The 26973-nt window shown below is 51.7% G+C and overlaps 3 protein-coding genes across 6 annotated transcripts; 2 read left to right on the top strand and 1 right to left on the bottom strand.

Annotated features, from left to right (window-relative positions):
- Positions 1–23364, top strand: BSDC1 (BSD domain containing 1). Of its 4 annotated transcripts, XM_008694466.2 has the most exons (11): positions 1–41; positions 298–358; positions 5200–5316; positions 7277–7444; positions 9068–9122; positions 11476–11591; positions 12017–12085; positions 12244–12322; positions 13316–13795; positions 19867–19970; positions 21372–23364. In XM_008694466.2, exons 1-11 carry the CDS (start codon positions 31–33, stop codon positions 21402–21404), a joined length of 1293 nt encoding a protein of 430 aa, XP_008692688.1. In that variant the 5' UTR covers positions 1–30; the 3' UTR covers positions 21405–23364. The 4 variants fall into 4 exon arrangements, with proteins under 4 accessions (XP_008692688.1, XP_008692689.1, XP_008692687.1 ...); XM_008694467.2 differs by lacking the exon at positions 1–41 and having other exon boundaries at positions 118–358; positions 13316–13609; XM_008694465.2 differs by lacking the exons at positions 1–41; positions 21372–23364 and adding an exon at positions 20379–21301 and having other exon boundaries at positions 120–358.
- On the bottom strand, positions 22649–24268 carry TSSK3 (testis specific serine kinase 3). The gene has a single exon (XM_040619186.1). It carries the CDS (start codon positions 24251–24253, stop codon positions 23543–23545), a length of 711 nt encoding a protein of 236 aa, XP_040475120.1. The 5' UTR covers positions 24254–24268; the 3' UTR covers positions 22649–23542.
- Positions 24269–25700: 1432 nt separating this feature from the next.
- On the top strand, positions 25701–26540 carry FAM229A (family with sequence similarity 229 member A). The gene is made up of 3 exons (XM_040619188.1): positions 25701–25841; positions 25923–26069; positions 26275–26540. Exons 1-3 carry the CDS (start codon positions 25705–25707, stop codon positions 26375–26377), a joined length of 387 nt encoding a protein of 128 aa, XP_040475122.1. The 5' UTR covers positions 25701–25704; the 3' UTR covers positions 26378–26540.
- Positions 26541–26973: the final 433 nt, after the last annotated feature.

Raw genomic sequence — 26973 nt, 5'->3', positions numbered from 1 at the left:
AGTAAATAGTGGTGATGTCATGCAGGCAAGATGGCGGAAGGGTGAGCCCGTCATCTAGCTCTCGGGCGTCGGGGCCTGAATTCTCCCAGGGTCGGGGTGCTGGGCCGGGGTCCCCGTGGGGAACAGGAGGCCAGCCCGGGAGTGGACGGAGCTGAAAGGGCGGGGTGGAGTCTCAGTGTGAGGGGGTGGGTCTGCCAAGTCTCGGCCCGCGGACCACATCTCAGGGAGAAACTGAGACCCGATCATGCGCGGGCAAGAGTCGCACCGCAGGGCCGCCAGATGTGTCTGTCTTCACAGGGAGGACGTGGGCTGGTGGCGGAGCTGGCTGCAGCAGAGTTACCAGGCAGTCAAGGAGAAGGTAAGCCGGGCCGCCGCCCTTCTTCCGCCAGGGCCTTGCGCCGCCTCATGCAAGCGGGTCCGAGCGGCCCCGCCCGACCAGTGTGGGCTCTGGGCCTGAAAGATGAGGCCCACCCGGGCTGTACCGTTATCCCCGGTCGGTCTCAGGGAGGACTGACCCCCGACTCAGACCAGTGTGACACTAGCCACGATGAAATACAGATTTTTTAAAGGCCGGAGCGACCCTTTTGTAGGAATCCATAGTAAGAGCAGTTTATTCCAGCTCAGGAAATTCACAGCTTCGTAGAAGAGAGAACCTTTGATCTAGGCCTTGAAGAAGAATTCTGCAATAGAAACTTATTACTATAGTCATTCAAATACTAGAATGCTACAGCTAGCACTGTCTGACAGGTCCTAAGGATGCAGATGCTATCCTGGGCCTCGCAAAGCTCACAGTCTAGTGGGGAGGCAGCAATCCTTATGGGATGAGTGAGCCTTGGCCCTGCCAATGAACAAGGCTGTTGTGTGTTTCTGTTCCACCCCATACTAGTTTGTCAAAACCAGCCCAAGTGAATTGTGGAGGAAAGGTTAATTATTGTTTACTTCAAGAAATTGGGGTGAGTCCTGCTTCAGGGCAGACTCCAGGAGGCTTCTGATCTCGGTTAAATCAGTCCTCTATTCTGGAAGCATTTTAATACCTCCTTTAGCCTGCATACTCCTGTTCAGCCTCTCAGCTACAGCCTAGCAAATTTGAGAATGCCCTGAGTTGTTTCTGTTGTTGATGAGGACTAAGAGAATTTCACACTGAAGTTTAATTGAAAAGACCTCAAAGGACCTCAAAGGACCATTGAGCAATCTCCTGGAAGGAGAGTCTGACGTGCCTTCAGCAAATGTTGGGCGATGACTTCCTGTGTGTTTTCCTCAAGGCGGGTCTTACCATAACTCATGAAAAATAGATAGTTGGTTAGCTTTCTATCTTTGTTTTTGGGGAGCTCTCTGTTTGAAGCAAGGGTGTGGATGTTGTTTCTGCCTTTGACCGTTCCCCATTCAGAAAGAGGGGACTTAATGTCCCTCTCAGCTAGTTACCGTTATATGGATTTGGGCAAGTTATTTAACCTCTCTAGGCTTCAGTTCCTCATCTGCAAGATGGGAGTACTAATAACACCTACCTGATAATACTGTTGTGAGGATTAAATAATAATGTGTGTAAAGCACCAGGAACAATACTTAGCACACCGTAAGTAGTATATAAGCATCAGTAAATTAATTAAACTGAGGAGGGTGCTGGGGAAACCTCTTAAACACCATCAGTCCATTTTTACTTCCATTTTTTTCCTTGGTCTTTCAGTGCTTTTCTGGCCTTGCCTGCACCCATCCTGGCTCCATCTAGACTACTCAGTTCCCAGGACCCTCAGTTCCCTTGCACCCCTTAGCATACATTGCCCTAGACACTACAGTGCTGAGATGGTGCTATAATTGATCTTTCTCTGCTCCTTATCGCCTCCTATAGTGTATGTGTGTGTTTGCATTTACCCAGAGACACTGATAAAGAAAGTCATTGCTCTTTGGTCCAACCACAGATTGCCCAAGCTTATTTAGGCCTGAGCACCCCCACCCCCAGCAAGCTTTTTCATTCTCTGATTTGCTTTTCTTCCCCTTATCTTCTGAAACTTACCCCAAACCTAACTCTTCCCTCCAGTGGTCCTTTCAGCTACTTCCTCTTTTACCTCTAGGAGACACCCTCGCCTCCTACTTTTTATATTTGAGGTCAGCAGCATGACCTCTCATAACTCCCTCCCCATCCCTGCAGCTGCCCCATGTAAGCTTATCTGTAAACACACTCAACTTCACCTACCACGTGCCAAATCCAGCGGGTGGTTTTCAGCCCTTATCTTCCTGGGCCTTTCGGCTGCATTTGACACTAGTGATCACTCCCTCTTTCTTGAAACTCTACTCCTTTGGCTTTGTGGCAGGCTTCTCTCTCACTTCTCCACATCGCCAGGCTTTTCTTTCCTGACTCTTTCATGGCTTCCCTTACAGGTGTGGTGTTTGAGGGGTCTTGTCCTCAGCTCACTGCTCTGTTCACTCTACAAACGCTTCCTGGGTGACCTCCTCCATTTTCATGATAGTGTGATTCCTGGTCCTTTTCTCTGAGCTTTAATGTTTGAGAATAACTCCTGCTGGACAACTATCCCGGATAACCCACTGTCATCACACATTCTGCGTGACCAAAATCACTGTCATCATCCTCTTTCTAAGCCTGCTCCCCCTTCTGCATTTCTGTCTAAGCTGGGAGCACTGTGTCTACCCAGTCACCTAGGTTAGCAGCCAGTGGCTCTTCCTTGATTCTCCTGCATCTGTTTAATCCCTAAATCTACCATTTTTGCCTAATATTTCTTGAATCAGTCCTATCCTTTCATCCTGACCAGCACTATCCTTATTCATATTCTTTCATTGCCTTTTCTGAACTCTTAACAGCAGCCTCCTGACTGTTCTCCTCCGTCTTCTAATCTTGTCACTTTTGGATCTATCCGTGGTACTCCAGGCCAGTCACTGGAGTGACCTACGAAAAATGCAGATCTTATCATGTCCCACCTCCTTCCAACTCTTGGTGGCTCCCCATCACCCACCATCGTTGCCCTTGGCAGCCTTTCCAGCTTTCTTCCAAACTACTTCTGCTTTATCTTGAATGTTCAGGACAGAAATGCTCAGAGGCCTCAGTAAACCCTGTGCCCTGCCGTGCCCCAGCTTCCTTTACCAACTCCTGCTCGTTCTTCTAGGTGCTCAGTCCAGGCTTCCCTTCACCAAGTCTTTGCAACTTCCTGATAAAACACTGGTCACCACTCTGCTCTTGTACATTGACACTGTTACGTGAGCAGTTCGCCCGGTAGATGATGACCTTCTTGAGGGCAGGCACCATGTCTGTTCATATTGGTCCCCTCAGAGCTCGCAGTCTAGTGAGGGAGACAGTCATTCATCAAATCATCATGGCACTGGTTATATAATTAAAATTTGCCCTCGTACGTGTAAATTTAACAAGCAAACATTCTTTGAGCACCTACTCTATGCCAGGTTCTGTGTCACATACTGGGAAAGCATCAGTGAGCAAAAAACACGGGCTGTATGTTCACAGAGCTCCGTTTATCCAGGAAGCTAGCTATTGAACGGGTAATCATAAGTCTACAGCATGACAAATGTTAGAGAACATGCAGGTGCCCTGGGAAGCAGGGAGCCAACCTAATCTGAGGTGGCATCCGGGAAGCCTCTCTAGAGAAGTGACATTTAAGGAAGAATCAGAGTTAACCAGGTGAGGGGGTTCATTCGTTGTGTCTGTTCACGTATGTGTTTCCAAGAATTACAATCGTGTGTTCAGACCTCCTGAAGATAGGGAGGGTGCTAGAGCATTTGAGAAACTTGGGGAAAGCCAGCTAGAGCTCGTGAGAGACACAGTGGTAGGGGATGAGAGTCTGCCAGAGGTGAGATTAGGTGGGCTTTGGAAGTGAAGGTAAAGATTTTATACTTGCTCATAGGATACTGTGTAAGCACTGAAGACTGTGAAGCAGGGGCAGCCTGGTCCGCCCTGACTTCCAAAGCCCCCAGCAGTGTCACAAGGACAGGGTAGTAGAGGTCTCTGATGTACCCTGCAGGGAGTCCATTTGACAGAGCAGGTTGGCCTAGACCAAGGTGTTGGCAGAGTGGATGGAGAGCCAATTAGTAAATGATCCCTCCACCCCAATTAAGGAGTCCCGAGTCTAAAATGGAGACGCGATTCCCCTCTCAGAGAAGCTTCTGGCTGATAGATGACACTGCCCCATCCAGAGACATCCCAGGCTGCTGAAAACTAGACAGGCCCTTCCCCAAAGAAAAAAACCACCAGAACTCTCCAAAATGCTAACACACACACACACACACACACACACACACACACACTGCAGCCGATTATCCAGCAGCCGATTATCCATGTGTAAAATGAGAAGGCTTGCCAGGGCGACCACAGAGGTAGTCTGGGAAGGTCCCCCAGAGTGAGTAAGGGTGAAACAAAGCAGGGCAAGACTCAGACTGGAGCTGAGGGCCTGCTGTCTCACGCCGTCAGAGTGCAGGGTGAGTGGCAGGTCAATTCAGCAGAAGAAATATCCATTCTGCTCTACGGATGAATAGAATCCTGGAGTGGTAGAACCAAGAACCCCTCGGAGAGAACCCAATCCAGTATTTCTCTCAACATCCCCTTTGTTGAATGTAAAAATCACACACCTTTTTACTGGTATTAAATTGTCATGAATCACTCATAAATGCTTTCTGAACTAATGCGACATGTTCATTAAACTTTTCAGACACATAATTTCACATACTGCCTCCTCTTTTAACTGAATCTCCCTGTACAAAAAAGTAAAAGTAGAAACACTTCCCTTTGATAAAAATTCACACACCTTTTCTTCATGTTATTTGAAAGTTGAAACAAACGTCATGACTTAAAGCATATCAGAGCAACGCGTCTGACTCTCTTTTGTTTCCAGATGACATGTGCCCCCTTCCCCAGCCTGCTCTTGAACCACTGACATGGGCCGCCTCCCTCATTTTACAGAAAATTGAGACTAGATGAGAGTTACTTGTGGCCACAGAGCCTCTAAGTGCCAGGGCTAAGACTTATCCCCATTCTCAGAGCAGCAGGAAGTCCCTCTGTATGCTGCTATTCAGTAATCCCAGGTCATGGACTTGGGACAAGCAAGCATTGTTTCTGTGCCTGGGCTTCCCACATCACCTGAGTTTTCCATGTGTCTGTCTGAGACGGAAGAAGCCCAGGAAACAGGAACGAAGGGCGGTGGAGCCAGCTGGCTCTGTCGTCCTTCTCTTGTCTTCCCATAGTCCTCCGAAGCCTTGGAGTTCATGAAGCGAGACCTGACAGAGTTCACGCAGGTGGTGCAGCATGACACGGCCTGCACCATTGCGGCCACGGCCAGCGTGGTCAAGGAGAAGCTCGCTGTGAGTACTGCCTCCACCCTCTGAGTGACTGTCCCTCACAGCCTGACCTGCCCTGGGCCCCAACCTTTCTACTGTTAAGTGATTGTTTCTCCCCGTAGGCTCCCACTTGGAGAGAATTGTGTCTGTCGAGCAAACAGGCTACGTAGAATAAGTATTAATAGGCTTTCCCATTTCTGTATTGTTTTAACAAATGTTTTCCTGTTTGCAAAGTCATTCTTTGTAGACAGTGTAGAAAATACATGTAAGAAAAAGAAGAAGACCTAGAGACACCCAGAATTCCATCTCCCAGAGATAAGGACTGTTAATATTTGGGGATTTGTTTCGTAGGTCCACTTTTTTTTCAGAACGGGAATCAACTGAATATCATGTTTTATAACTACTTTCTGATTTAATCATTGCAGACCTCACTCTCCAGCCTCATAAATGGCCTGTTATTTTGGTCTGTAGATTCAACCAGTTCCTAGTTTCCTATTGCATTTTTTTCTGGTACTATAAACAGAGCCACAGTAAACATTCTGATTGCTAAATCTTTGCCCTTCATATTTTCTTTATAATAAAATACTATAATAAAATCATAGGGTGAGTACAGTTTTAGGCCTTTTACTATCTATTGCAAAACTACCTCCAGAAAGGTTGTGCCAACTTAATATTCTTACTGGCCCTGTTTTTCCTTAATCAAAGATGTGTAGCAGAATCTTCTGGTGAGAGAGGAGTTGGATTCTAAAGTCAGTGTGAAAAGTGAAAGTTGTGTATGGTTGGCTGTGCCTGCAAATCTCAAGCTTCTGATGAAGTATAATATCCAGGTTTTGTATGAACAGTTCCTCCTTTCGTATTGGGACAATTGCACTTTCTTCATTTGATCACCAGCTGAACCAGTGGCCTTGTGATTAGAGGCCATGTTATGAGAAACATGTTTCGGAGTTCTTTCAACCAACCTTATTTGGTTGACTCTTCTTGTAAAATACCATCTGCCTGCTAATCACAGCTGCTGATGAGCATGGATGACAGGGAGTAACCCTGCTGATCTGCCAGAGTCCAGCCAGTAGCACAGATGCCACTCGTTTCTCCCATTTATTCATTCCTTTTCTTCATTCAGCAAAGTGACTGCGTGTCTGTGCCACGTGCCAGCGCCGCCTGTGCCAGCACCCTGGTAGATTCCAGGTGTAAAATGCCTGGATGACCTCATCAGGAGTAAATATTATGGTTTCCACGAGGTTTAGGGCCTGGCCCTATCAGCATCCCATCTCTGCTTTGCTTCGAGGCCATTCTGACCAGTGTGGCCCAAGCTTGGTGTCCCACTTGCCCCGTACATTGGCCCTCAGTGGTCCCCAGTTTGCCTCTAGGCAGGGCTACCTGTTCTCATCCTGCCCATATTTCCCCAGCCTCTTGTACGAAATGTTCTACTTCGGGAACAACGATGATGATGAAATTGTAATACTACAGTACTGCTGTTCGGTAAATGTCTGTCGTGTGCCAGGCATTGTACATGCCTTATCTTTTTTATTTGTCACAGCCGCCCTCTGAAGGAAGTCTGTTTATCTGCACTTTACAGATCATGAAACAGACTCAGAGAGGTTTAGGTCGCCAAAACTAGTACCTTTCCCAGCACTCGACCCGAACGTCTGCTTCCCCACGGAGTGTGTATGGCGCACTTCCTCTCCTGCCAGTCTTTGATCAGCCTGACTGGCCTTGAAATTTTTATGAAACGAGTCAGAGAGTTCTGCTCTGACTTATCCAGGCCTACCGGGTCTCTGTGCCACAACCCCATCTGGTATACGGGGACCTGGCTACTTCTGTCCTTCTCCAACCCCAGAGATGGGGTGAGAGGCCCTGAGTGCTTCCCTGGTCCCCACACATGGCTCACACTTTTGCCCCTGATGCTTCACCCCTCGGTACCCCATCCCCTAGATTGCAGCCTGCTCCTGGGCCACCTGTTTACTCTGCCCCCTTCTCTCTGCAGACCGAAGGCTCCTCGGGGGCAACAGAGAAAATGAAGAAGGGGTTGTCTGACTTCCTAGGGGTGATCTCCGATACCTTTGCTCCCTCACCGGACAAAACCATAGACTGCGATGTCATCACCCTGATGGGCACGCCCTCCGGCACAGCTGAGCCCTACGATGGCACCAAGGTATTTATTAGCAGCCTCCCCTGCAGGTGCCTAACAACACCGGGTTCTGGCTTCCAACGCCACTCACGAAAGCCAGAAAATAAGTATATGGCTATGACTGAATTGGAGAGTACTGAGCTCGAAGGTAATGGCTCCTAAGTCCATAATCCCATCCCTCAAAGAGAATCACTGATTTCTCATTGGTGTCTAACCTGTTACTGCTTTTTGTTTATGAGCATTGGTAAAGGTAGTTTGGACTTTTTCTTTTTAACCAAAAAGGCACTTTATACATGCAATTTTATAACCTGCTGAAAAAAAATTATAAAAAATATTAGCATCTTTCTTAATCACCATAATCTTAATGTCTTTACGTTCTTGCAAGTGCAGGTAGCGTCATTATTCAGTCGTTTCCCTAGCGTTGCACGTTTGGACTCCTTTGAGCTTTCAGCCCTAAGAAGGAATGCTGTACGGGCATGATACTGTCCGCACTGGGGTTAGGCTGATTTCCAGTGGGAATAAATGCATGGGGGGAGGATGTCTTCAAAGCACCTAGATCAACAACAGTGGCTGGATATTTCTTAGACATTTTATCTTCTCAGCATTACTTCTTAGAGTTCATGGAGTGTTTTCTCCTAAATTCACAGTGTGATGTCACAGCACTTTGGCCTTCATAGCATTTTACCACATTGAATTTCCATTCCAAACATAATGACTTTTCAAGAATTATCTTTCAGCACTGGTGTCAATACCACCATTTAGTGACCATTTGAGTGGAAGTGTGAAATTTCTTAAACTGTAGGATTTTAAATGGTAACAGCAGTGAATCACAAAGCCCCTCGATGAAGTTCTAATGCAGACAGCCAGCCCTTGCTTCACATAATACTGAGGAAGGAAGGTGAGGTTTTCTGTGTGTCACTCTTGTGGCCGTAACGGGAACACAGCAGATAATTCATTTGGCAGACTGGCTATGAAATTAAGAAATTCTTGGGGAGCCTGAGTGGTTCAGTCAGTTAAGCATCTGCCTTCGGCTCAGGTCATGATCCCAGAATGCTGGGATTGAGCCCAACATCAGGCTCCCTGCTTGGTGGGGAGTCAGCTTCTCCCTGTCCCTCTGCCCCTCCCCACTGCTTGTGCTGTGCCTCTCTCTTTCTCAAATAAATAAATAAAATCTTTTAAAAAAAGAAAAAAATCTTAAATTCTTGATGAATGGTTTTAACTTGGGGGAGCTTAATTACTTCAAAATTTGTCCATAAATTTGAACTTATTAATATATTTGAACTAACATTTTTCAAGTTTCACATAACTCAAAAGCATTTTATGCATACAATTGTATAGTCTGCTTACACTGTATTTTCTTAGTTCCCAAGGTAGAGTACTAGGGGAAAGACTATTTTTCTAGAAGCCTCATTTTGCACTCCTAGCCTAGTGCTTCCTTCTCTAGCCAGTAGGGTGAGCTGATAAGTGCCCCGAGGGTCTGGCAGCTATCAGGGGAGAAGCTGGGTTGAGATTTTGAATGGGAATAAATGTATAGGAGAGGGATATCTTCAAAGCATCTCAATTAACAACAATGATAGGGTGTGCTGTCCGAGGGGAGATGTTTTCGCCACCTAGCACTCCAGAATTTCTGTTCTTTGTTTCTTACAGGCTCGCCTCTATAGCCTGCAGTCAGACCCGGCAACCTACTGCAATGAACCAGATGGTGAGGGGGTAGCTGTGAGGGGACAGGCTTGCGGGGAAGGGAGACCAAGGGGGTCTAGGATGAGCGCCCTGTTTATCTCTGATAGCACTGGCCCAGCACCCCCTGTGCAGAGGGACCAGAGTGGGGCTAGAGTGTGCCTTACATATGGTGGGATGGGTTGACAGTCCCTTTTCCTCCCTGAGCCTGGACTGTGTTCATCCCAGTCTGCAAGGACTTTGCTCCACTCCCTCATCCTCCGCTCAGGCCCCATCCCCGCCCTGCTGCCCTGCCTGCCTTCCCTTTGGCGTTTGTTGGCTGAGCCCCTGCCATGCAGCAAGCCCCAGGCTGGGAACTGGAGCTCAGAAATTAGTCAAACCCTCACCCCAGTCCAGACCTCCAGGAACCTGCTGTTAGGAAAGAGAAACGGGAAACTGTGGATAAAGCAACGCTAGTAGGGATGGAGTGCTGCTTCCACAGACCCCAGGAGGGAAGCACCCAGCCCGACCTGGGGAACCCAGGATGTGACACTCAGATTGAGGTTTTAAGGATGAATTAGAAGTCAACTAATTTTGGGGCACCTGGTGACTCAGTCAGCAGAGCATGCGACTCTTGATCTCGGGGTGGTGAGTTCAAGCCCCGCACTGGGCATGGAGCCTACTTAAAAAAGAAAAAAGAAGTAAACTAATTTTACTTTTATCAGTGGGGGAAGGTCATTCAAGCATGGCAACAGGACATGTGAAGCTTCTACCCTGGGGAAGGCTGAGAGGTGCATGTGGGGGAAGGAGGCAGAGAGCTGCTGGTGGGGGCCAGGTGGGGGCCAGGTCGGAAGGGTTTTGGGTGCCAGACTGAGCAGTTTGAATTTTGTTCGAAATGCCTCAAGGTAGTGGTTCTTGACCTTGTTTTAGTCACAGAGGTCTTTAAAAATCCATTGATAATGACAAGCCCTCTCTCCACAAAATTTTATAATGCAGTAGGGGAATTCTTTGACCCTCTGAAGCCCATCCTTGGACGCAGCTTAAAAAGCCCTCCCTAGGGGTACCTGGGTGGCTCAGTTGGTTGACCTCCTATTCTTGGTTTTGGCTCAGGGTCATGAGATCAGGGTCCTGAGACCAAAGAGTCAAAGAGGATTCTGCTTATCCCTCTCCCTCCCCCTTTGTCCTCCCTGCCCCCCCCCCCGGCTGCTCACTTGCTCATGCTCTCTCTCTTTCTCTCTAAAATAAATTAAATCTTTAAGAAAGGCCCTCCCTAGACGGGTACCTGTCTGCCTGACTCATTCAGTGGAGCGTGCAACTCTTGATCTCAGGGTCATGAGTTTCAGCCTCATGTTGGGCGTAGAGTTTACTTAATAAAAATAAAAATAATAATAAAATAAAAATAAAAGCTCTCCCTAGTGAGCTACTGAAGGGTTTTGAGGCCTGGGGTGATTAGATTTTGCATTTCGTAAAAGCGTCAAGCATGGTTGTAAAGGATAAAATAGAGAAAGACAGAAGATGGGCAGACTGGGTAGGAAGCTTGGTAGGAATCCCCACGTCAGAGGGAAGGCCAGAACCTCGGGAGTAGCAGGTGGAATGAAGAGGATGGTGTGCATACGGACACTGAGGAAGTGGAATCCAGAGTGATCCGATAAAGGGGGAGTCCAGGAGGGCACCCAGAGCTCTGGTGGATAACTAGGTGGGACAGCTTGGGAGGGAAGAAAACGAGCACGCAGGGGTTTGCTGCGCTTAAGCAGGTAGAAGTGTCCAGGGGATCCCTGGACCCCTGGATCTGGAGCCCAGCAATGTAGCTGGGGCTGCCAAGACAGACTGAGGAGTTGTTGGGGGAAGGGAGAGGTTGAGACTTGTTGTTTAGTGGAGCTTTTCTGAGGAGAAAACAGAGAACGAGAAGAGATAAGGAAAGGAAAAGAGGAGCCCACTGAAGACTCCGATGGGAAATCACAAAAGCCCAAGAAGCCAGGAGAGAAGAGCGCATTCACGAGGACAAGCGGCTCCCAGGATCAGAAGCTGGATTGGTCACATGAGTGAGGGCAGAGAATAACCTTTAGACGGAAACATGGGGCCCCTGGGGACCTGAGAATAGCGGTTTCAGAGAGGAGGGGATTCAGTAGCCAAGTGTAGTGGGCTAAAAAGCAAGCAGGAATGTGAGCACATGCAGACTGCAGCCCGTTCTAGAGATCACTTTTCAGTGCCTTGCCATGATACCAGTGGGGCCTACCTACCCCATCACCCTTCCTGACCCCCCACCTTTGGCCAAATGGCTTTGAAAAAACCTTAAGCTTTCCTCACTGTCCATGTCCAGACTTAGGTGTGTCTTCTGTAGGCCCAGTGTTCTCTCTCCAGACCCAGGAAACTGACCATCAGTGTCTGTCCCTCTGCAGGGCCCCCGGAATTGTTTGATGCCTGGCTTTCCCAGTTCTGCCTGGAGGAGAAGAAGGGGGAGATCTCAGAGCTCCTCGTAGGCAGCCCCTCCATCCGGGCACTCTACACCAAGATGGTGAGGACCCAGCTGGCAGGACCTCACCCACCTTCGGTTTCAGGTGTCGGGAGGTGGGAGAGACATATCTAGAGTCACTGCAGAGTCACCTGGCCCAGAGAGCAGTCAGAGACCCTCGAGAGCCAGACCAGCCAGGTCCTGAGCCAAGAATCCACATGGGTATAGTTGATTTGTCAGGTTTCTGGCAGTCATGTGAGAAATGGAAGGGCCAGCAAAGCCTGATGGGAATTCTTTTCTCCCTCCTTGGCCAAGCTGGGCCAAGAAGGTGGGTCTGGGGGTGGAGGGTGTAAGTGCTCTGAGAAAAACTGCTCAGCTACTTAACCACATCTGAAACCCAGAGTAGCTGGGGCAGGCTGATAAGGCTGGGGACACAAACCCTACACAACCACCCCCAAAGTCTCATCTCCACTGTTGCCTTCCTCCAGGTCCCAGCAGCTGTTTCCCATTCGGAATTCTGGCATCGGTATTTCTATAAAGTCCATCAGCTAGAGCAGGTATGCTGGCCTGGCCTGGGGAGGCCCTCCACTCAGCCCTTGGGGAAGTAAGCTGGGTTTTGTTGAGGGAAGAAGGGGCAAGAGCTCTGGGGTCAGGGCTGGGGTCTGGGAAGAGCATGCCCTGACTGCTTCTGGCCATCTTTTCCCCCCACACTCAGGAGCAGGCCCGGAGGGATGCCCTGAAGCAACGGGCAGAACAGAGCATCTCCGAAGAGCCTGGCTGGGAGGAGGAAGAAGGTAAGAGATAGTGAGAGGTGATGGGCAAGTAGCAGGTCCTGTCCTGCCTCTGGGGACCATCTGGCCATTCTGTGAGCACTGGAGAGACCTGGCACCCGTGGAAGTATAGGGCATGCACACCGTGTCTGTACGTGCTGAGGATAGGCTGAACCAACCAGGAAATGTGTGCCTGGACTGGTGGGAATTCCTGGTGTAGGTACAGAAGTCACGTGTGGCAGGAGCAGCACATTCCCCGGCCAGCCCACGGACCAGCCCCTTCAGAGCCTCCTGGGATGCTTATTGGAATTCCAGACTCCCTTCCCCCTGTCCTAAATGAGACTCTGTGGGGATGTGGCCAAACTTGTTTTTTTGCTTCACACCCAGCACAGAGCCCAGAGCGGGGTTTGAACTCATGACCCTGAGAGCAAGACCTGAGCTGAGATCGAGAGTCAGACGCTTAACCAACTGAGCCCCAGGTGCCCCAAACTTGTATTTTTAACAAGCTCTCCTGATAAAGTTCATGCCTAGCCAGGTTTGGGACCTGTTGGCTTAAGGAGGGAGCTGAGCATCCTCTCTCTGGTAGCTCGGCTTAGGATAGGATGTTAGAGCCACCTGCATGCCAGGAACACATTTATTAAGTGTTTTCTTTATTGTTCTCTTTACTAAGGAAAGTTAAGTGTCTTGTTGCAGATCATACACTGGAGATACAGCGGAGCCCATCCTGAGCCCAGAACTTATTCACTGTCAAGCCTTAACTTTCTAGTCTGTAATACCATCCCGGGCTGTGTTGCCGGAAGCTGCCAGACAAATACTAGGCCTCATGGGTAGGAGAGATTTTGACCTACAGGGAGTATCTGCAGACGAACCATGATGGGGAGAGGGTGAGGAAACTGGCACCCTTTAGTCTTGATCAGAGTAAGCTTCGGCAGGAACCTGAGGTCTGTCTTCAGGGAGCTCCAAGGTTATCTTGGGGCCGACCAGGGCACATAGCCCTCTTCCCTTTTCTCTCGACAGAGGAGCTTGTGAGCATTTCACCCACATCTCCGAAAGAGGCAAAGGTTCCTGTGGCCAAAACTTCCACACCCCCTGAAGGACCACCTGGCCCCCTGAGCCCCTGTGAAGAGAATCCGGTGACTGCAGCCGAGCCTCCCACAGAGGTGACTCCGTCCGAGAGCAGCGAGAGCATCTCCGTCGTCACGCAGATTGCCAAACCTGACGCTGCAGCCGAGGCACCGGTGCTGCCCAAGGACCTGTCCCAAAAGCTTCTAGAGGCATCTTTGGAGGAACAGGCCCTGGCTGTGGATGTGGGTGAGACTGGCCCCCCGCCCCCAGCTCCGTTCAAGCCCCACACCCCTTCTGGCCGCCCCAGTGGCCCAGAGCCCAGGCCTCCAGCCAGAGTAGAGACTCTGAGGGAGGAGGTACTCACGGACTTACGAGTGTTTGAGCTGAACTCGGACAGTGGGAAGTCTACACCCTCTAACAATGGAAAGAAAGGTAAGTCAAGGCCGAAGCCCAGTGGGTGGGGGACAGGGGCAGGCAAGTGTTGCTACCCCATAAGGCAGACTGTGTCCTCATCCCTTGTGAGGATCCCAGCAGCAGTTGCCCTTTGTTTGTGATACTGATGATGATAACAGCTGCTGTCTATTAAGGATTTATTACCATAGTTCATCCATTTAAAACATACCTATTTTCTAAAATAAGGGTGCATCTTACAATCATTGGGGTCTTAGGTTCAACAAAATAAGGTTTGTGCCAGGTTCGTATGTTATATTACACTTAGTTTCTCATCTCACAGCCCAGTGAGGTCAGTGTTATTGTCCTCTTTTATAGATGAAGAAAGCAAAGCTCAGAAACATTAAGTAACTTGCTCAAATTCGCATGCCAGGACGTGGCAGGCCCAAACTGAGAGCCGGGTCTCTCGGACTCGAAGCCCATGCCCAGAGCTACCACGCTGTGCCAGTTTCCATGCATTTGTACGATGCAGCCTTATGCTGGGTTGGAAGTCCCTGTGACATTGAGTGATGTCAGAGGTCTTTTCCCCTAGGTGACCTCAGAAAAGTCATTTAACTTCCCTAAGCTTATTGCATTATTATAAGTATGAAATACATAAACAACACTTAGAGGTAGAGTTGAAAAAAGAATAAAATAAATACTCATGAACTTGTTACGACCCAGCTTAGGTAATAAAGCTTTAGTTTCTTATCTGCATAATGGAATTTTAGACTGGAGACTGACTTTTTGTCAAAGGGGAACCTCTCTAATTCCTGGAATTAAAGGACAATGATAGCTCCGGTGTTGACTTTTTTGCCACATCAGAATACCTCTTCAGAGATAGCTGATTGTCAGCAAGGCCTCTCCACATACACAGACACACACAGTCTCTGCTGACCCGCCAGCCTCTCCTGAAACACACACACACACACACACACACACACACACACACACACAGTCTCTGCTGGCACATGGTACCAGTCAGCCACAAAACTTGCCCAGCAGGTGAGCCCACGCCTGCTGATGCAGTGAGAGACTGGTTTGCTGCAGTGGGAGGGAAACTGGCCCCACCCCACCCCTACCCTTCTCCCTGATGGAAACGGTAGGGTTTCCAGTTTCCAACACAATGCTTCCCTTCTGGCTCTGATTCAGTGAGGTCATCCATTGAGCTCCTACCTGCTCTTTATGAGACACTGAGGAGGGAGGGGCAAAAGCTGCGGTCTTTGTGATGAAGCATGAAGCAGTATGGGGCAGGCTGGGTGCTGGTGGAGTTCAGAGAAAGAAGGAACCTCCGGGCATCGGCGGTTGTTCCACCGAGGAGACAGGCGTTGTAGAGGAGAGGTGGAGGGTTTGGGGCAGGTGCGGGGGAGTGGTAGTCCCGGCTGAGGGGCCTATGAAGTCCAGATAGCAGAGGCCATGGGGCACATGGAAGGGGCGGTGATGAAAGCCTACTTTGCTGTATTATCTCCCAGGACAGGGAGGAATCGGAAGGGTAGATGGGTTAGCTCAGAAGTAGAACTTAAGAGCTTACCCTTAAGCCAAACTTGGAAGGTTGGACTTGGTGCCGTGAAGCAGCAGGGCCTGCTGCTCACATGACAGGCCCGACTGGTACTGAGAGCTTTCCGTGTACAGGCCGAGGGCTCAGGCTCTGGGGTTCAGACAGTTCTGGGTTCAAATCCCAACCTTGCTCCTAAGCCATGTGACTTCAGAAAAGTCACTGATCTTCCCTAAGCCCCATTTATTCCTCTATCAATTGGGGGTAACTGTTTCACGATAGGTCCTCAGTCAGGGAAGAAATCTGAGTAGAGCCCTGCTTTGGGGAAATGATAATAAGGAACCATCCCTGAGCACTTTCTAGATGTCTGTATAGCTCTGTGCTAAGCACTGGATATGCATATCACTCAGTCTTCACAGAAGCCCAAGAGATCTGGGTAATTTTCCCCATTTTTTTTTACTGGAAGGAAAGGGAGATCAATCACCCATCCACTAAGTATCTAGAAAAGTGTGAAATGGTACTTTGGGAAGGTGGAAGACTAGGTGATGGACCCAAAAGGCAGTGGGGGGTTCCTGGCCGGGTTGTATGAAGGGCCCATTTGAGGTTGTGGTTGTGGGGAATTGGGCCACGGGAGAGCAGGATCAGAAAAATAAGCGGCGGGTTGAAATGGGATGAAATGAGATTGTGGGGAAGCTGCCGCACGAGCTCTCCATCGCTCTGCCCTGCTGCCTCTGACACTCAGGGTTGCAGGAGGGCTGGGGAGTAGCTGCAGAAGACCCACCAGAAGCAGTTGTCATCACTTAGTCGGGGGAAGCTAGGGTCTTGGACTAGGGGGGCACAGTGGGAACAGAGTAGAGAGAAGGAATCTTAAAAGAATGAAGGCTTGGAGACAGTGACTCCTGTTCCCTCTTATGTCCATATCCTTAGATGACAGAAGAGAGCTTGGTCCCTGCATGCAGCAGAGTCTCCTGGGGTGGCCTCACCACAGGGTCTCCCAAGGTCCCGGGGCAGTCACTGTCATCGCAGAGCTGCTTCCCACCTGCATTTTCTCCCAAGATCCATTCAGTCTAAGAGACTGGACTTACCCTGCTCAGGTTCCCTTAGCAGGAAGGGGGAGGAGAGATGGGGACAGGACTGTGGCCTGCAAACTAGAAGGAGCCCTGGGCTCAAGGCCCTCCTTCCCCAGTGACTGACCTGGGGGTGGCTTTTGCTTCCGTTTCTTTTCTGGGGAAGCAGAGTTCTAGTTAAACAATAAAATGAGCTGAGTGACAGCACCGTGAGGTTAGTAATCGCCTGAAAACTCCCCTTTCTTAAAAAACAACAACAGTGAAACTCCATGAAAGCTTAAATTGTTTTGGCATAAATCCATTCTCTGCCATGCACACAGTGTCAGGGAGATCTTAGTACTCTTGTCGTGTGACCGGACAGGATGGGGGGAGGGGAAAGAAAGCCCCGATTCTCATCTCTGCCACTCGAAGCCTTCATCTCATTATCTGTAAATTGGGACTGTTGGTACCCACCTGAGAGGGTGGATGTGAAGTGCTCCAGACTGTAAGCTGATACTGTTTTCCACCCCTGGAAGGGCTGCCCTAGCATTTAAAGCCTGAAAAAGAGAGACTCACATCCCTGGAGGGCAATCTGAGGTTAGGGAAAGCTGTCATGGCCACGGCCACAGCTCCGAGATGCAGAATCAGCCAGGAGTCCGGCTTCTAAGCCACAGGAAGCCTGCCCTGACAGATAGCCCGGCGTGTGCCACCGGAGTGTCCCGAAGGCGCAGGGAGACTTGGACACAGAGTGTGAAGAACTGGGTCTTGGTTGCCGGTCTGCCCTGGCGGGTGTCGGGACCACACGCAGCATTACTTACCCCTGAGACAGTGCCTGTGACGGCCCCGTGTGTTCAGTTCCCGCCACGTGTACGTGGTACGTGCACGCCACACTGACCCTCTCATCCTAACACTGTTGTACCTCAGAACTGCAGGCCCTGGTCTACAAGGAATCACCCAGGTACCTATTTATAATGCAGAATTCTGGGCCACTACCTAGACCTGCAGAATCTGAATGAGGGGGGTGGGGAGGCAGGCGTCTGCAGTATAATCTCCTCCTGTGCGGTTCTCTGCAAAGAGGCTGATTTTATCCTTATTTTATAAATAGACTGAAGCCCAGAATAACTTACCCAAGACTACACAATAGATAAAAAAAAAGTAGGGATTCCACGCAGGTCTGCGTGGCTGCAGAGACCACGCATGATCTTCCGAGGATGCTTGTGGCTAGCCCCGTGGCTAGGAAGGAGAACAGTGCAACACCCCTTATAAGGAGTGTAGGGGCGCTTGGGGGGGGGGTGTCAGAGCCTGGGTGCCTGGTGAGGAGCAAGCTGAGCAAGAAAGAGCAAGGACATGTTTCTAGGTCATGCCATTGAGAGGTCAGGGACCTCCTCTTTTTGAAGGTGCTTTTCATAGACGAGAAAAAATACAAAGTAGTGTGTGTTCATTTTAGGAAGAAAAAAAAACCCCAAACAGAAAAATTACCCCCTGACCTCATCACCTAAAGGGAACTATTGTTAGTGTTTTTGTGGGTATGTTGTGCATCTTTTCTCTATGTGTACAAGCATCTCTGAGCATATTTTTAGTAGAATCATACTGCATATACTTTAAAAAAAAAAACTATTTTTGTAGTTTTCTTCTTAGTAATAACTTTTGTGTGTACATTTTTTTTTATGTTGCCTATAAGAAGTCATACCCAAATGTGAATGTTTAGAACAGTGATTGCCAAATTTAGCAGGCATCAGAATCACCTAGAGCAAGGATTAGTCGACTTTTTCTCTGTAGGACCAGATCACAAGTATTTCAGTCTGATGGAAGAACGCCTCAGCTCTGCTGTCGTCGCCGCAGAGCAGCCGTGGGCGATATAGAAACAAATGGCAGTGGCTGTGCTCCAAAATTTAATTTCCCAAAACCGGCAGTAAGCTGGTTTTGGTCCCCATGCCCTAGTCTGCCAACCCTGCTTTAAAGATGTTTTTTATTTATTCATTTGACAGAAAGAGAGAGAGAGCACAAGCGGGGAAGAGGCAGAGGGTGAGGGAGAAGCAGGCTCCCCGCTGAGCACGGAGCCCGACGTGGGGCTCGATCCCGATCCCGGGGTCGATCCCGGGGTCGTGACCTGAGCTGAAGGCAGACGCCCAACCAGCTGAGCCACCCAGGCGCGCCTGCTGACCCTGCTTTAGAAAAGGGGTCCATGAATATTTATTGAGCTCAAACTCTGTATTCGAGGCACTTGGCAGACGTGAGAAGGGAAAACAAAGATCCCTGCCCTCAGGGAGCGCACATTCCAGCTCCTCTATAGTTAGACAATAAGCAGAGGAAGTCTCGCGATGTAATATATTCGAAAGTTGACAAATACAATGGAAAAAAAGAACAAGTAGAGCAGAGTGAGGGGAGTGGGCTGCAGTTTGGAGTATAAGGTAGGATAGTTTGGGGGGCGGCGCCTGGGTGGCTAGTTGGTCAAGCCGTTAAGCGTCTGCCTTCCGCTTGGGTCGTGGTCCTGGGGTCCTGGGGGGTCCTGGGATCCAGCCCTGCATCGGGCTCCCTGCTCAGCGGGGAGCTGCATCTCTGCCCACCCCACTCGTGCTCTCCCTCCCACTCACTCTCTATCTCAAATAAGTAAGATCTTTTAGAAAGAAAGAAGAGAGGAAGGAAGGAAGGAAGGAAGGAAGGAAGGAAGGAAGGAAGGAAGGAAAAGGAAGGAAGGAAGGACGGAAGGAAGGAAGGAAGGAAGGACGGAAGGAAGGAAGGAAGGAAGGACGGAAGGAAGGAAGGAAAAGGAAGGAAGGACGGAAGGAAGGAAGGACGGAAGGAAGGAAGGAAGGAAGGAAGGAAGGAAGGAAGGAAGGAAGGAAGGACGGAAGGACGGACAGCCGGGGTAGGCCACATTTAGATGGACAATTTGAGCAAGGGTGTGAAGGAGGCCAGGAAGTTGGCCTGTGGATGTCTGAGGAGAGAGTTCTAGGTACAAGGAGCAGCCCCTGCAGAGGCCCTGAGGCGGGAATGTGTCTGCTGGGTTTCCGGAGTAGCAAGGTCAGTGAAGGTGGAATGGAGTAAGTGAAGAGGAAGAGGTCCGTTGTTTATGTCTTCTGGAAGATGTCTGTGGCTCTGGGGAGCCTCCGGGCCAGAGTGCTTCTCCACTGTAGTAACTTCCTTTTTCTCACTTAATGGTTTTAGACTGTTTTGCCATGTGTGTAAGTGTTCTGCTGCCTAACATTTAAAAGTCACATAATGTTCCATCATGTGACTACGCCGTTTATTTATTTTTGGAATTCCCTATCAGTGAACCCTCACGTTGTTTTTTATGTTTTCATCACTATACCAGCACTACAGTGACCATTCTTTTGCCTAAATCTTCGCCTAAATCCAGGATTTTCCCTTCGAATAGATTCCTAAAAGTAGACTCACTGAGGGAGAGGGACGGCGGAATGTAAGCCCTCTGTGTACTTGTCAGGCCCTTTTAAAGAGTGCCATCACCCTCAGCTACAAATGGTTCCCACATACCCCCTTCCCGCCTTTCACACTGTGGGTCACGGTTCCAGGCTCAAGCACGGACATCAGCGAGGACTGGGAAAAGGACTTCGACTTGGACATGACCGAAGAAGAAGTGCAGGTGGCGCTCTCCAAAGCGGATGCCTCTGGGGAGGTGAGTGGGCCTGACTGGCCTCAGGGAAGCCAGCCCCGGATCCCCGTGTCTGATGGACGCTCCCCGTCAGGCCCAGCTGTCCCCTAAGGGTGGATCCCTGCTTCTCTCTGAGATGGCAGCTTTGGGGAGGGTGCTGGGGCCTCCCACTCAGGCCCTGCACTGTTCCCATCAGCAGGCTCTGCTTCCCCTTCAGCTCCAGGGTGGATGGTGGGAGAGTTTCTGACGTTAGCTCTACATGAAAGTCACCTGAGGAACTACTAAAAAAAATAGACTCTAAACCCTGCCCCACATCTTCTGATTCGTGGTCCCCAGAGATGGGACCTGAACAGATTTCCTGGCCTTGCGGCAAAAGACAGATCTAGGGCAAGTCACTTAACCTGAGCTTCTGTTTTCCCCTCGAAAACCTAGAACTGGCCCCAGAAGCTTGTCAGCCGTGATTGATAATGCACGTAGACATGGTAGGCATCGTGCCTCGGACGTGGGAGCACACAGTGACATTACTGAAGCCACCACAAAACCCATCCAGCTAGAAGCTCAGAGGCCTTCCTGCTGTTACTCTTCATTACCTGCCAGGGTCAAGAATGGGTCATTTTGAATGAAAGGCAGGGGGGAAAGCTCTCACAGCTACTATGTGACAGGCCTGAGGCTCCAGCCCAGACAGCTGATGCAAGTCAGTGTTTGTCGCACTGTCACACAGGAACCACACGATTCCTTCCATCGTGTCGCTCACGAACCTGCTGTGAAGAGGGGAACAGATGAGACACAGGCAGGGCTTCGGTTTTCATATTGGAAAACTGAAGCCTGGGGAGAGGTAGAGACCTTCCCAAGAGTCTTTGGCTCCTGTGACCTCACTATACCCAGGGCAGGGAAGGCCCCTGATGCCCTCTCATGTCGCAGGGGCTTGATGCCTTCTGTGTTTTTGTGGCCCTCTGTAAAACCTGACAACATAAATACCTAAGCAGAGTCATTCTACCACCTCTCGTACCCGGGATCAGCTGACAGCAGGCCAATAGAAAGTTCCCTGGGGAGACTTCAGTTGGGGGAGTCGGGTGCTGGAGCCCCTGAGGAAGACTGTGTGAGCACCCGCAGCACAGGGCCACCTTGCTGCTGATCCCAGGGCCACTCTCCATTTCTCCTTAAGGGACTGACCAGCTCGGTTCCGGAGGCAGGGTGTCTCCTTCTAGCTTCCCCCCTTCCATCAAGCTGGTGGAAGCATTTCCTTTGGGTCTGGAGTGATGAGAGCAGTAGACCCACCCCTTAGGCCGAGAGCAACTCTGCTCCCCAGACACATTCCTTAAGACAGTGGTTCCCTGTCACAGAGGGCAGGAGGGTATGGCCCAAGGCAGGGCTCACGGGGGTAAATATGTGTTTGTGCTCTCCATTATCCCCTCCTATCTGCAGCTGGAAGATGTAGAGTGGGAGGACTGGGAATGAGGGGAGCCAGAGCGTGCAGCTCCCCCACCCACAGAACCTCCCACCCCCTCGCTCGTCTCAGCCCAGCCCTGGAAGACACTGACTGAGAATGTCCCCCCAATGGCCTCTGTCAACCAGAGCTCTGGGCACAGATTCTGGGTGGCTCCTTGTTGGTCCTTTGGGCCTCTGCTCACGTCTGGGAAGGGGCTCACTAAATCCAAACCAGGAACTCTGACTTGTGCCAACCATAGGATGACTCAAGGGGGAGGAGACCTGCCCCCCTCACCAGAAGAGCCTACTTTTCTCTGCTGAACACCCACTGTTCTCGGGGACTCTTGCTGGGAAGTCCCAAGGGATAACTCTTCTACCTGTGTAGACAGAAGCTAAGCGGCAGTCTCTTGGAGGAAGCTGAGACAACGCTCTGTCCGCCCATAAGCAGGCAAGGAAGGCCAGCCTACCTGTCCTTGGCTAGACAGGGAGGCATGTTCTGGTTCCTAGCCCAGTGAGTAAGAGGCATTCGTCTCTGGGAAGCTCGCCTCTCTCGGGGATCTCCCCCTCCCAGGCATTTTCCAGTCCCAGAGAGGTTCCTTGTGGTTCCGAATCTAGAGACCAAACCCTGAGTTCCCACCTCCTTCCTTTTGTCCGGCCCAGGCTGGTATGTCCCCGATGCCTCTCCCAGGGCTTCTTCGTGTCGGATGCACCCAAGTCCTTAGCCCAGCTGTGCCGCCTGCAGGAGTCTGCTCTTGCGTTTCTTCCCCTCCCCAGGAAGGGAGGGCTCACTTCAGGCCCTTCTGTGCATTGCCTGGCGGGATACCTTGTCCAACCAGCTACCCACCTCGACCCCCCTGTAGCTTAGGACACAAGCCAGCTACCAGCGGTACAGAGCAGTGCTCAAAGCCGAGTACTTACAGCTCTGGTGAGCCCACCTTCTCCACCTCAGCCCTTCTGCTTCTTGAAGGGATATGCAGGGGGTGAACTTGTTGAGACTCTCATCAGGCTTCTGCAAAAGCTCTTCTTCCTGAAGACCGACCCAGTCTTTGTGGCTCTCACCCTCCACTCTGGTCAAGCTGTTCCTCTCTTGGGGAATGAGGGGCTGCGGGAATTCCTGGGGACCCTGGTGCTTCGTGACGCTGCTCTGGTGATTCTTGTACGGAATCTGGTGTGTTCACCAATGATTTAAAGGGATTGTGGTCAGGTATGCCAAGAGAGTGGTGGTCACTTCCACGTCAAACCTTCAGTGAGGGGGTGGGATGGAAAGAATGTTGAATCTTTTTTTTTTTGACGGGATGGGGTATTTCTCTTTGTAATTATTTCTTTAGTTTAATTAACCTTTGGTTGTTTGTGCAATATTATATATTTTAAATTATAATGCCTCTCCCCAGAGTATTTTGTAGCCAGGAAAAGAAAAAAGGAAAAAAAAAAAAGATTCTAACAGCTGTTAGTTTTGTAATTAAAAAAGAAAGAAAAAAGAACTTTGTCCTGAACCTTTTCCAGACTTGCCGTTAACAGCATTAAAGAGATTCAACAGAAGCTGGAAGGTGTCGGGGGGGTCTATTCTTGTCCCCAGCAGCAGCTGCCCCGGAGGCAGGGCAGGACGGACACAGCGTGCAGGCCGCCTCCCTGCGTGGAGCCTGGGGAAGGGGCAGGGATGGCAGAGGGGGTGGTCTGGGTCACAAGGAAGTCCCCTGTCCTCACCTCAGACTCTGCTTAGACTCTGGGGTGGGGCAGGGACCAGGCCCCCAGCAGGCCTCTCACCAAGACAAGGAGCCGAGAGAGGCCGAGAGGCCGGCTCTGCGTTCCCAACGCTTCTGCGTTTGTTTGGAAAGGAGGTTGCAACAGCGGTGGTTCCAGTTGCTCTTGGTCACTTTTCCCCTCTCCTCCCCCGTGTGCATAGGACTCTGGGGTCTGTTTTTCATTAACTTGGGTTAAACACCTGTGTGAAAATCACTTGGTAGCTGTAATAAAAGGGAAGTTGAATGAGGCCCTCCGGTTGCATGAAGATCTTTAAAGGGAAAGAGAAGTAAGGCTGGGGAGGGTGTAGGTAAGTTTTAGGATAGAAGTAAACTCAAAGTGTAAAATATATATCACCATCTTAGAAACGGGTTTTTGGGTTTGCTTTCTCCCCCTGCTTTATTGGGGAGGACTTGCCATTGCTTTTATCAAGTGCTTGCTAGCCATGGATGCCAACTAACTTCTTCGATTGAAGGCCGGAGGATCATATCTGGTTCCAGGAGCCGCTTGAGCAGGTCCTGGCACTCGGCCGAGATGCCCAGATGAGCGGGGAAGGACACCCCCTTCTGCTGCTGCCACAGCATCTTGGGGATGTCTGTGTCGTCAAAAGGTAGGCTGGCACAGAGCATAACGTACAGGACCACGCCCATGCTCCAGACGTCCCCCTTCTTGCTGTCGTGGGGGACACCCTGCAGCACCTCGGGGGCAGCGTAGGCCGTGCTGCCGCAGAAGGTCTGGCTCAGCTCTCGGCGTGACTTGGGCAGCACCTTAGCGAAGCCAAAGTCCGTCAGCTTCAGGTTGAAGCCCTGCAACAAGGCGTTCTCACATTTGAGGTCCCGGTGGGCCACACCACAGCCATGGCAGTAGCGGATGGCCTCGACCATCTGACGGAAGAGGGCCTTGGCCCGGCTCTCGGGCAGCGGCCCCCCATTCAGCACACAGTCAAAGACATCCCCTCCTTCAGCCAGTTCCATCACCAGGTAGATTTTCCCGTCGGCAGACTCCAGCATCTCATACACCTGGATAATGTTCTTGTGGTCCAGGGTGCGGACGATCTGGAGCTCCCGAGGCAGGAATCTCTGGATAAATTCTGAGGAAACAAAGGGGAAAGAGATGGGGTATCGAGTCCAGAAGGGCATCGCTCTTCACCCTGCTTCCTGCCTTCCAGCTTCCGTCTGCCCACTGTAGCTGGGTCTGGGGCCTTGGTTCCCATTACCAGTCTTAAATGTCTAACTGCTTGGACGTTGCGAAGGATGCCTGCTGCTATTATTTTTGTAGTGAATATATTCAGAGAACTACGCCTTGCCACCCTCAGGGACTGTTGTGAGCAACCTGAGAGACCATGGATATCAAAGTGCTTTGGGGATTTTTAGACAAAACCGCTGAATCTCAGTTATGAGGCTTGATTTGCCCACAGCGTGGTGAGCCAACCCCTCACACCCCTGCCTCCGGACCCACGGTTCTTCCCATGAGCGCGGTCTTCCTTTTTCTCGCTTCTGCCCGCCATGGCAGCAGCTCCTACCCTCTGCCAGCCCAGGCCATGGCCCCTCTGCCCCTCTCTGTCCCCTTCCTGGAATAGGGAAGGCCCAGAAGGCTGCGTTCTGCCTCTGAGGACCCTTTACCTCCTGCCACTTTAATCTTGGCCTTTAGAGGTGTGATATTCCGGGACTCCCAGCATCCTTCTGTCCCCCTGACCTACCCCAGAGCCACAAACTCTTGCACTCCTTGGTTCCAGACTAAAGGGGAGGAGGGGATGATCCTTCCCACTCGAGGAAGTGCCCACCCATCTCAACCAGCCCTCCCTTCCTCCAAAGGGGCCCCAGCTCACCTTCTGGCCCTCCCATCTTGTCTATAATTTTAATTGCTACTTTTCTTTGGTGTTTTTTGGAAAATGCTTCTTTGACTTTTGAGTAGGTCCCTTCCCCAATGGTCTTGCCCAGCTGGTACCCATTGGAGAGCAGAAAGTCCTCCATGCTGTCTAGCGCCTCCTTCCTTCCTATCACCCTCTCAGCTCATGCTGCCTCTGTGAGGCAGCTCTACTCCACCATCGCCCTTGGCCTGCTTCTTTTCCCCCCAAGGACTTCATGCGCAGCCGCCCCCAGCGCTAGAACATTCTCCGTCTGGACACAGCAGCCACGGGTGGTGGGGAGGGAGAGGGCCAGACATTTTAAATCTCCGGCCCAATTGTGATGTAAATGCTGTGTGACCCTTGGCCAAAATTGTTAGTGCCTTTACCTGCCCTCACCATCACCACCACCAAACCCAGCAGGGGTTACAGTCACCGCCACGCCCCGTCCCCTCCCGCCAGGCAGGGAGTCGCTGCCCGCCGGGGGGCGCTCCTAAGCGTCTGGGCGCCGCCCGGGATGACGGGCTTCTTTTCGTGGACGCCGCCTCACGGCTGCTTGTCGCCGCCTCCTGCTTCCCAATCGGGCTGCCGGGGGTCTGCACGACCCGGTGCCGAGGCGCCATGGCCAGAGCCCTCCAGCCCCGGCTCGCGGCTGCGCTGAGTGCCGGGCGGCCCGAGACGGCGGGGGGTTCCCGGGGAGAGGAACGGGCTCTGTGAGGTCAGCGCGCCGCGGCCCGGGTCACAATGCAGCCCGCCCCCTCGACGCCCGGGCCGCGGCGCGCCGCAGACACCTGCCCGGCTCCGCCTGGACCGGAGCGTCCTCCCGCGGCCAGGGGTCCGGCAGCTGCTTCCAGCCTGGGACCGGCCTCGGCCTCCGGCAGGTGAGCAACGGCCCAGGGGGCGGGCGCGGGCAGGGGGCGCCCGGCGGCCCGGGAGCGGCCTGACCGCCCCTCCCCGCGCAGAGCGCCCCGGGGCCTGGACATGAGTGCCCAGGAGCCCCCGCAGGGTCGAAGATTCCCCATTGAGGCCGGAGACTCCCCTGGCCTTGCCGCCGCCCCCGAGTCCCAGGACAACCCGGAGCCGGTAGCCACGGAGCACAACCCGGTCAGGTGAGGAGGGCGCCCTCCCCGCGGCCCCTCCTGCCGCTCTGGCCCGGTCCCCGCCGCGCGGGGCTCCGGACCGCCTGCGTCCACTTGCCCTGCCCAGAACCCCGTCCCCGCGTCAGGGCCCCGCGGAACCCCGGGGTGGGGGGATGGCCCGGGGGCACTCCGCGGGCGCGTTCCCAACAGCAGAGGCCCGCCCCGCTTTCCCTAGGCCGCTTCGACGCTGCCCGGGCTGCCACTGCCTGACGCTGCTGCACGTGCCCATCGACGTCTACCTGGCCATGGGCGGGAGCCCCCGGGCCCGCGCCACCTGAGTGCGCCTGCGCACGGCGGCTCCGCGGGAGCCGGGCGGGGACGAGGCCCGCCGCGGGCCACCACGCTGAGGTCGCGCGCGCCGAGCACGAGACAATGATGCACATTTTAAAATAAAAGAATGATGCACATTTTAATAAAGCACAGCATAAACTGTTCTTTCCACTCCGGGCTGGCCGTGTATGTCTATCCCGTCCATCGGCCCGCAAACTGCTCCGCCCCATCCAATAGCTCCTTCCCGTGGGCCGCCTCCTCCCTTGGACCCAGCCCTAGAGGCCCGTCCTCCCGGTCCGCGCCAACCACTCCCCCTCATTTCTTACTGGTCCTGATCTCTTCCAGCGCTACCTTTCCCCTTGGCCCCTGCCCTCATCCTTCTCCTCATCCCTCTCCTCGGTTTTCCAATGAAATTCACATAGCTGTGCTGGATTCCGGGGGTCCAGAGAAGGTCTGGACTGGAGAGGTTGGGCAATTTAGAATAAAGGGAATGACCCACCCGCACCTGCCCATTTAATGCTCCCAAGATGGAATTAGATTTTGCCACCTGCTGCTGTTCTGCGACACTGGGCACCTCGAATTAGGGGCCTTCCAGGCCATTTAG

Source organism: Ursus maritimus, unplaced genomic scaffold (genome assembly GCF_017311325.1).
Source record: "Ursus maritimus isolate PB19 unplaced genomic scaffold, ASM1731132v1 scaffold_32, whole genome shotgun sequence".
Classification (NCBI taxonomy): Eukaryota; Metazoa; Chordata; class Mammalia; order Carnivora; family Ursidae; genus Ursus; species Ursus maritimus.
The sequence above is the reverse complement of the archived record's forward strand: the minus strand, read 5'-3'. Positions and strand labels throughout refer to the sequence as shown.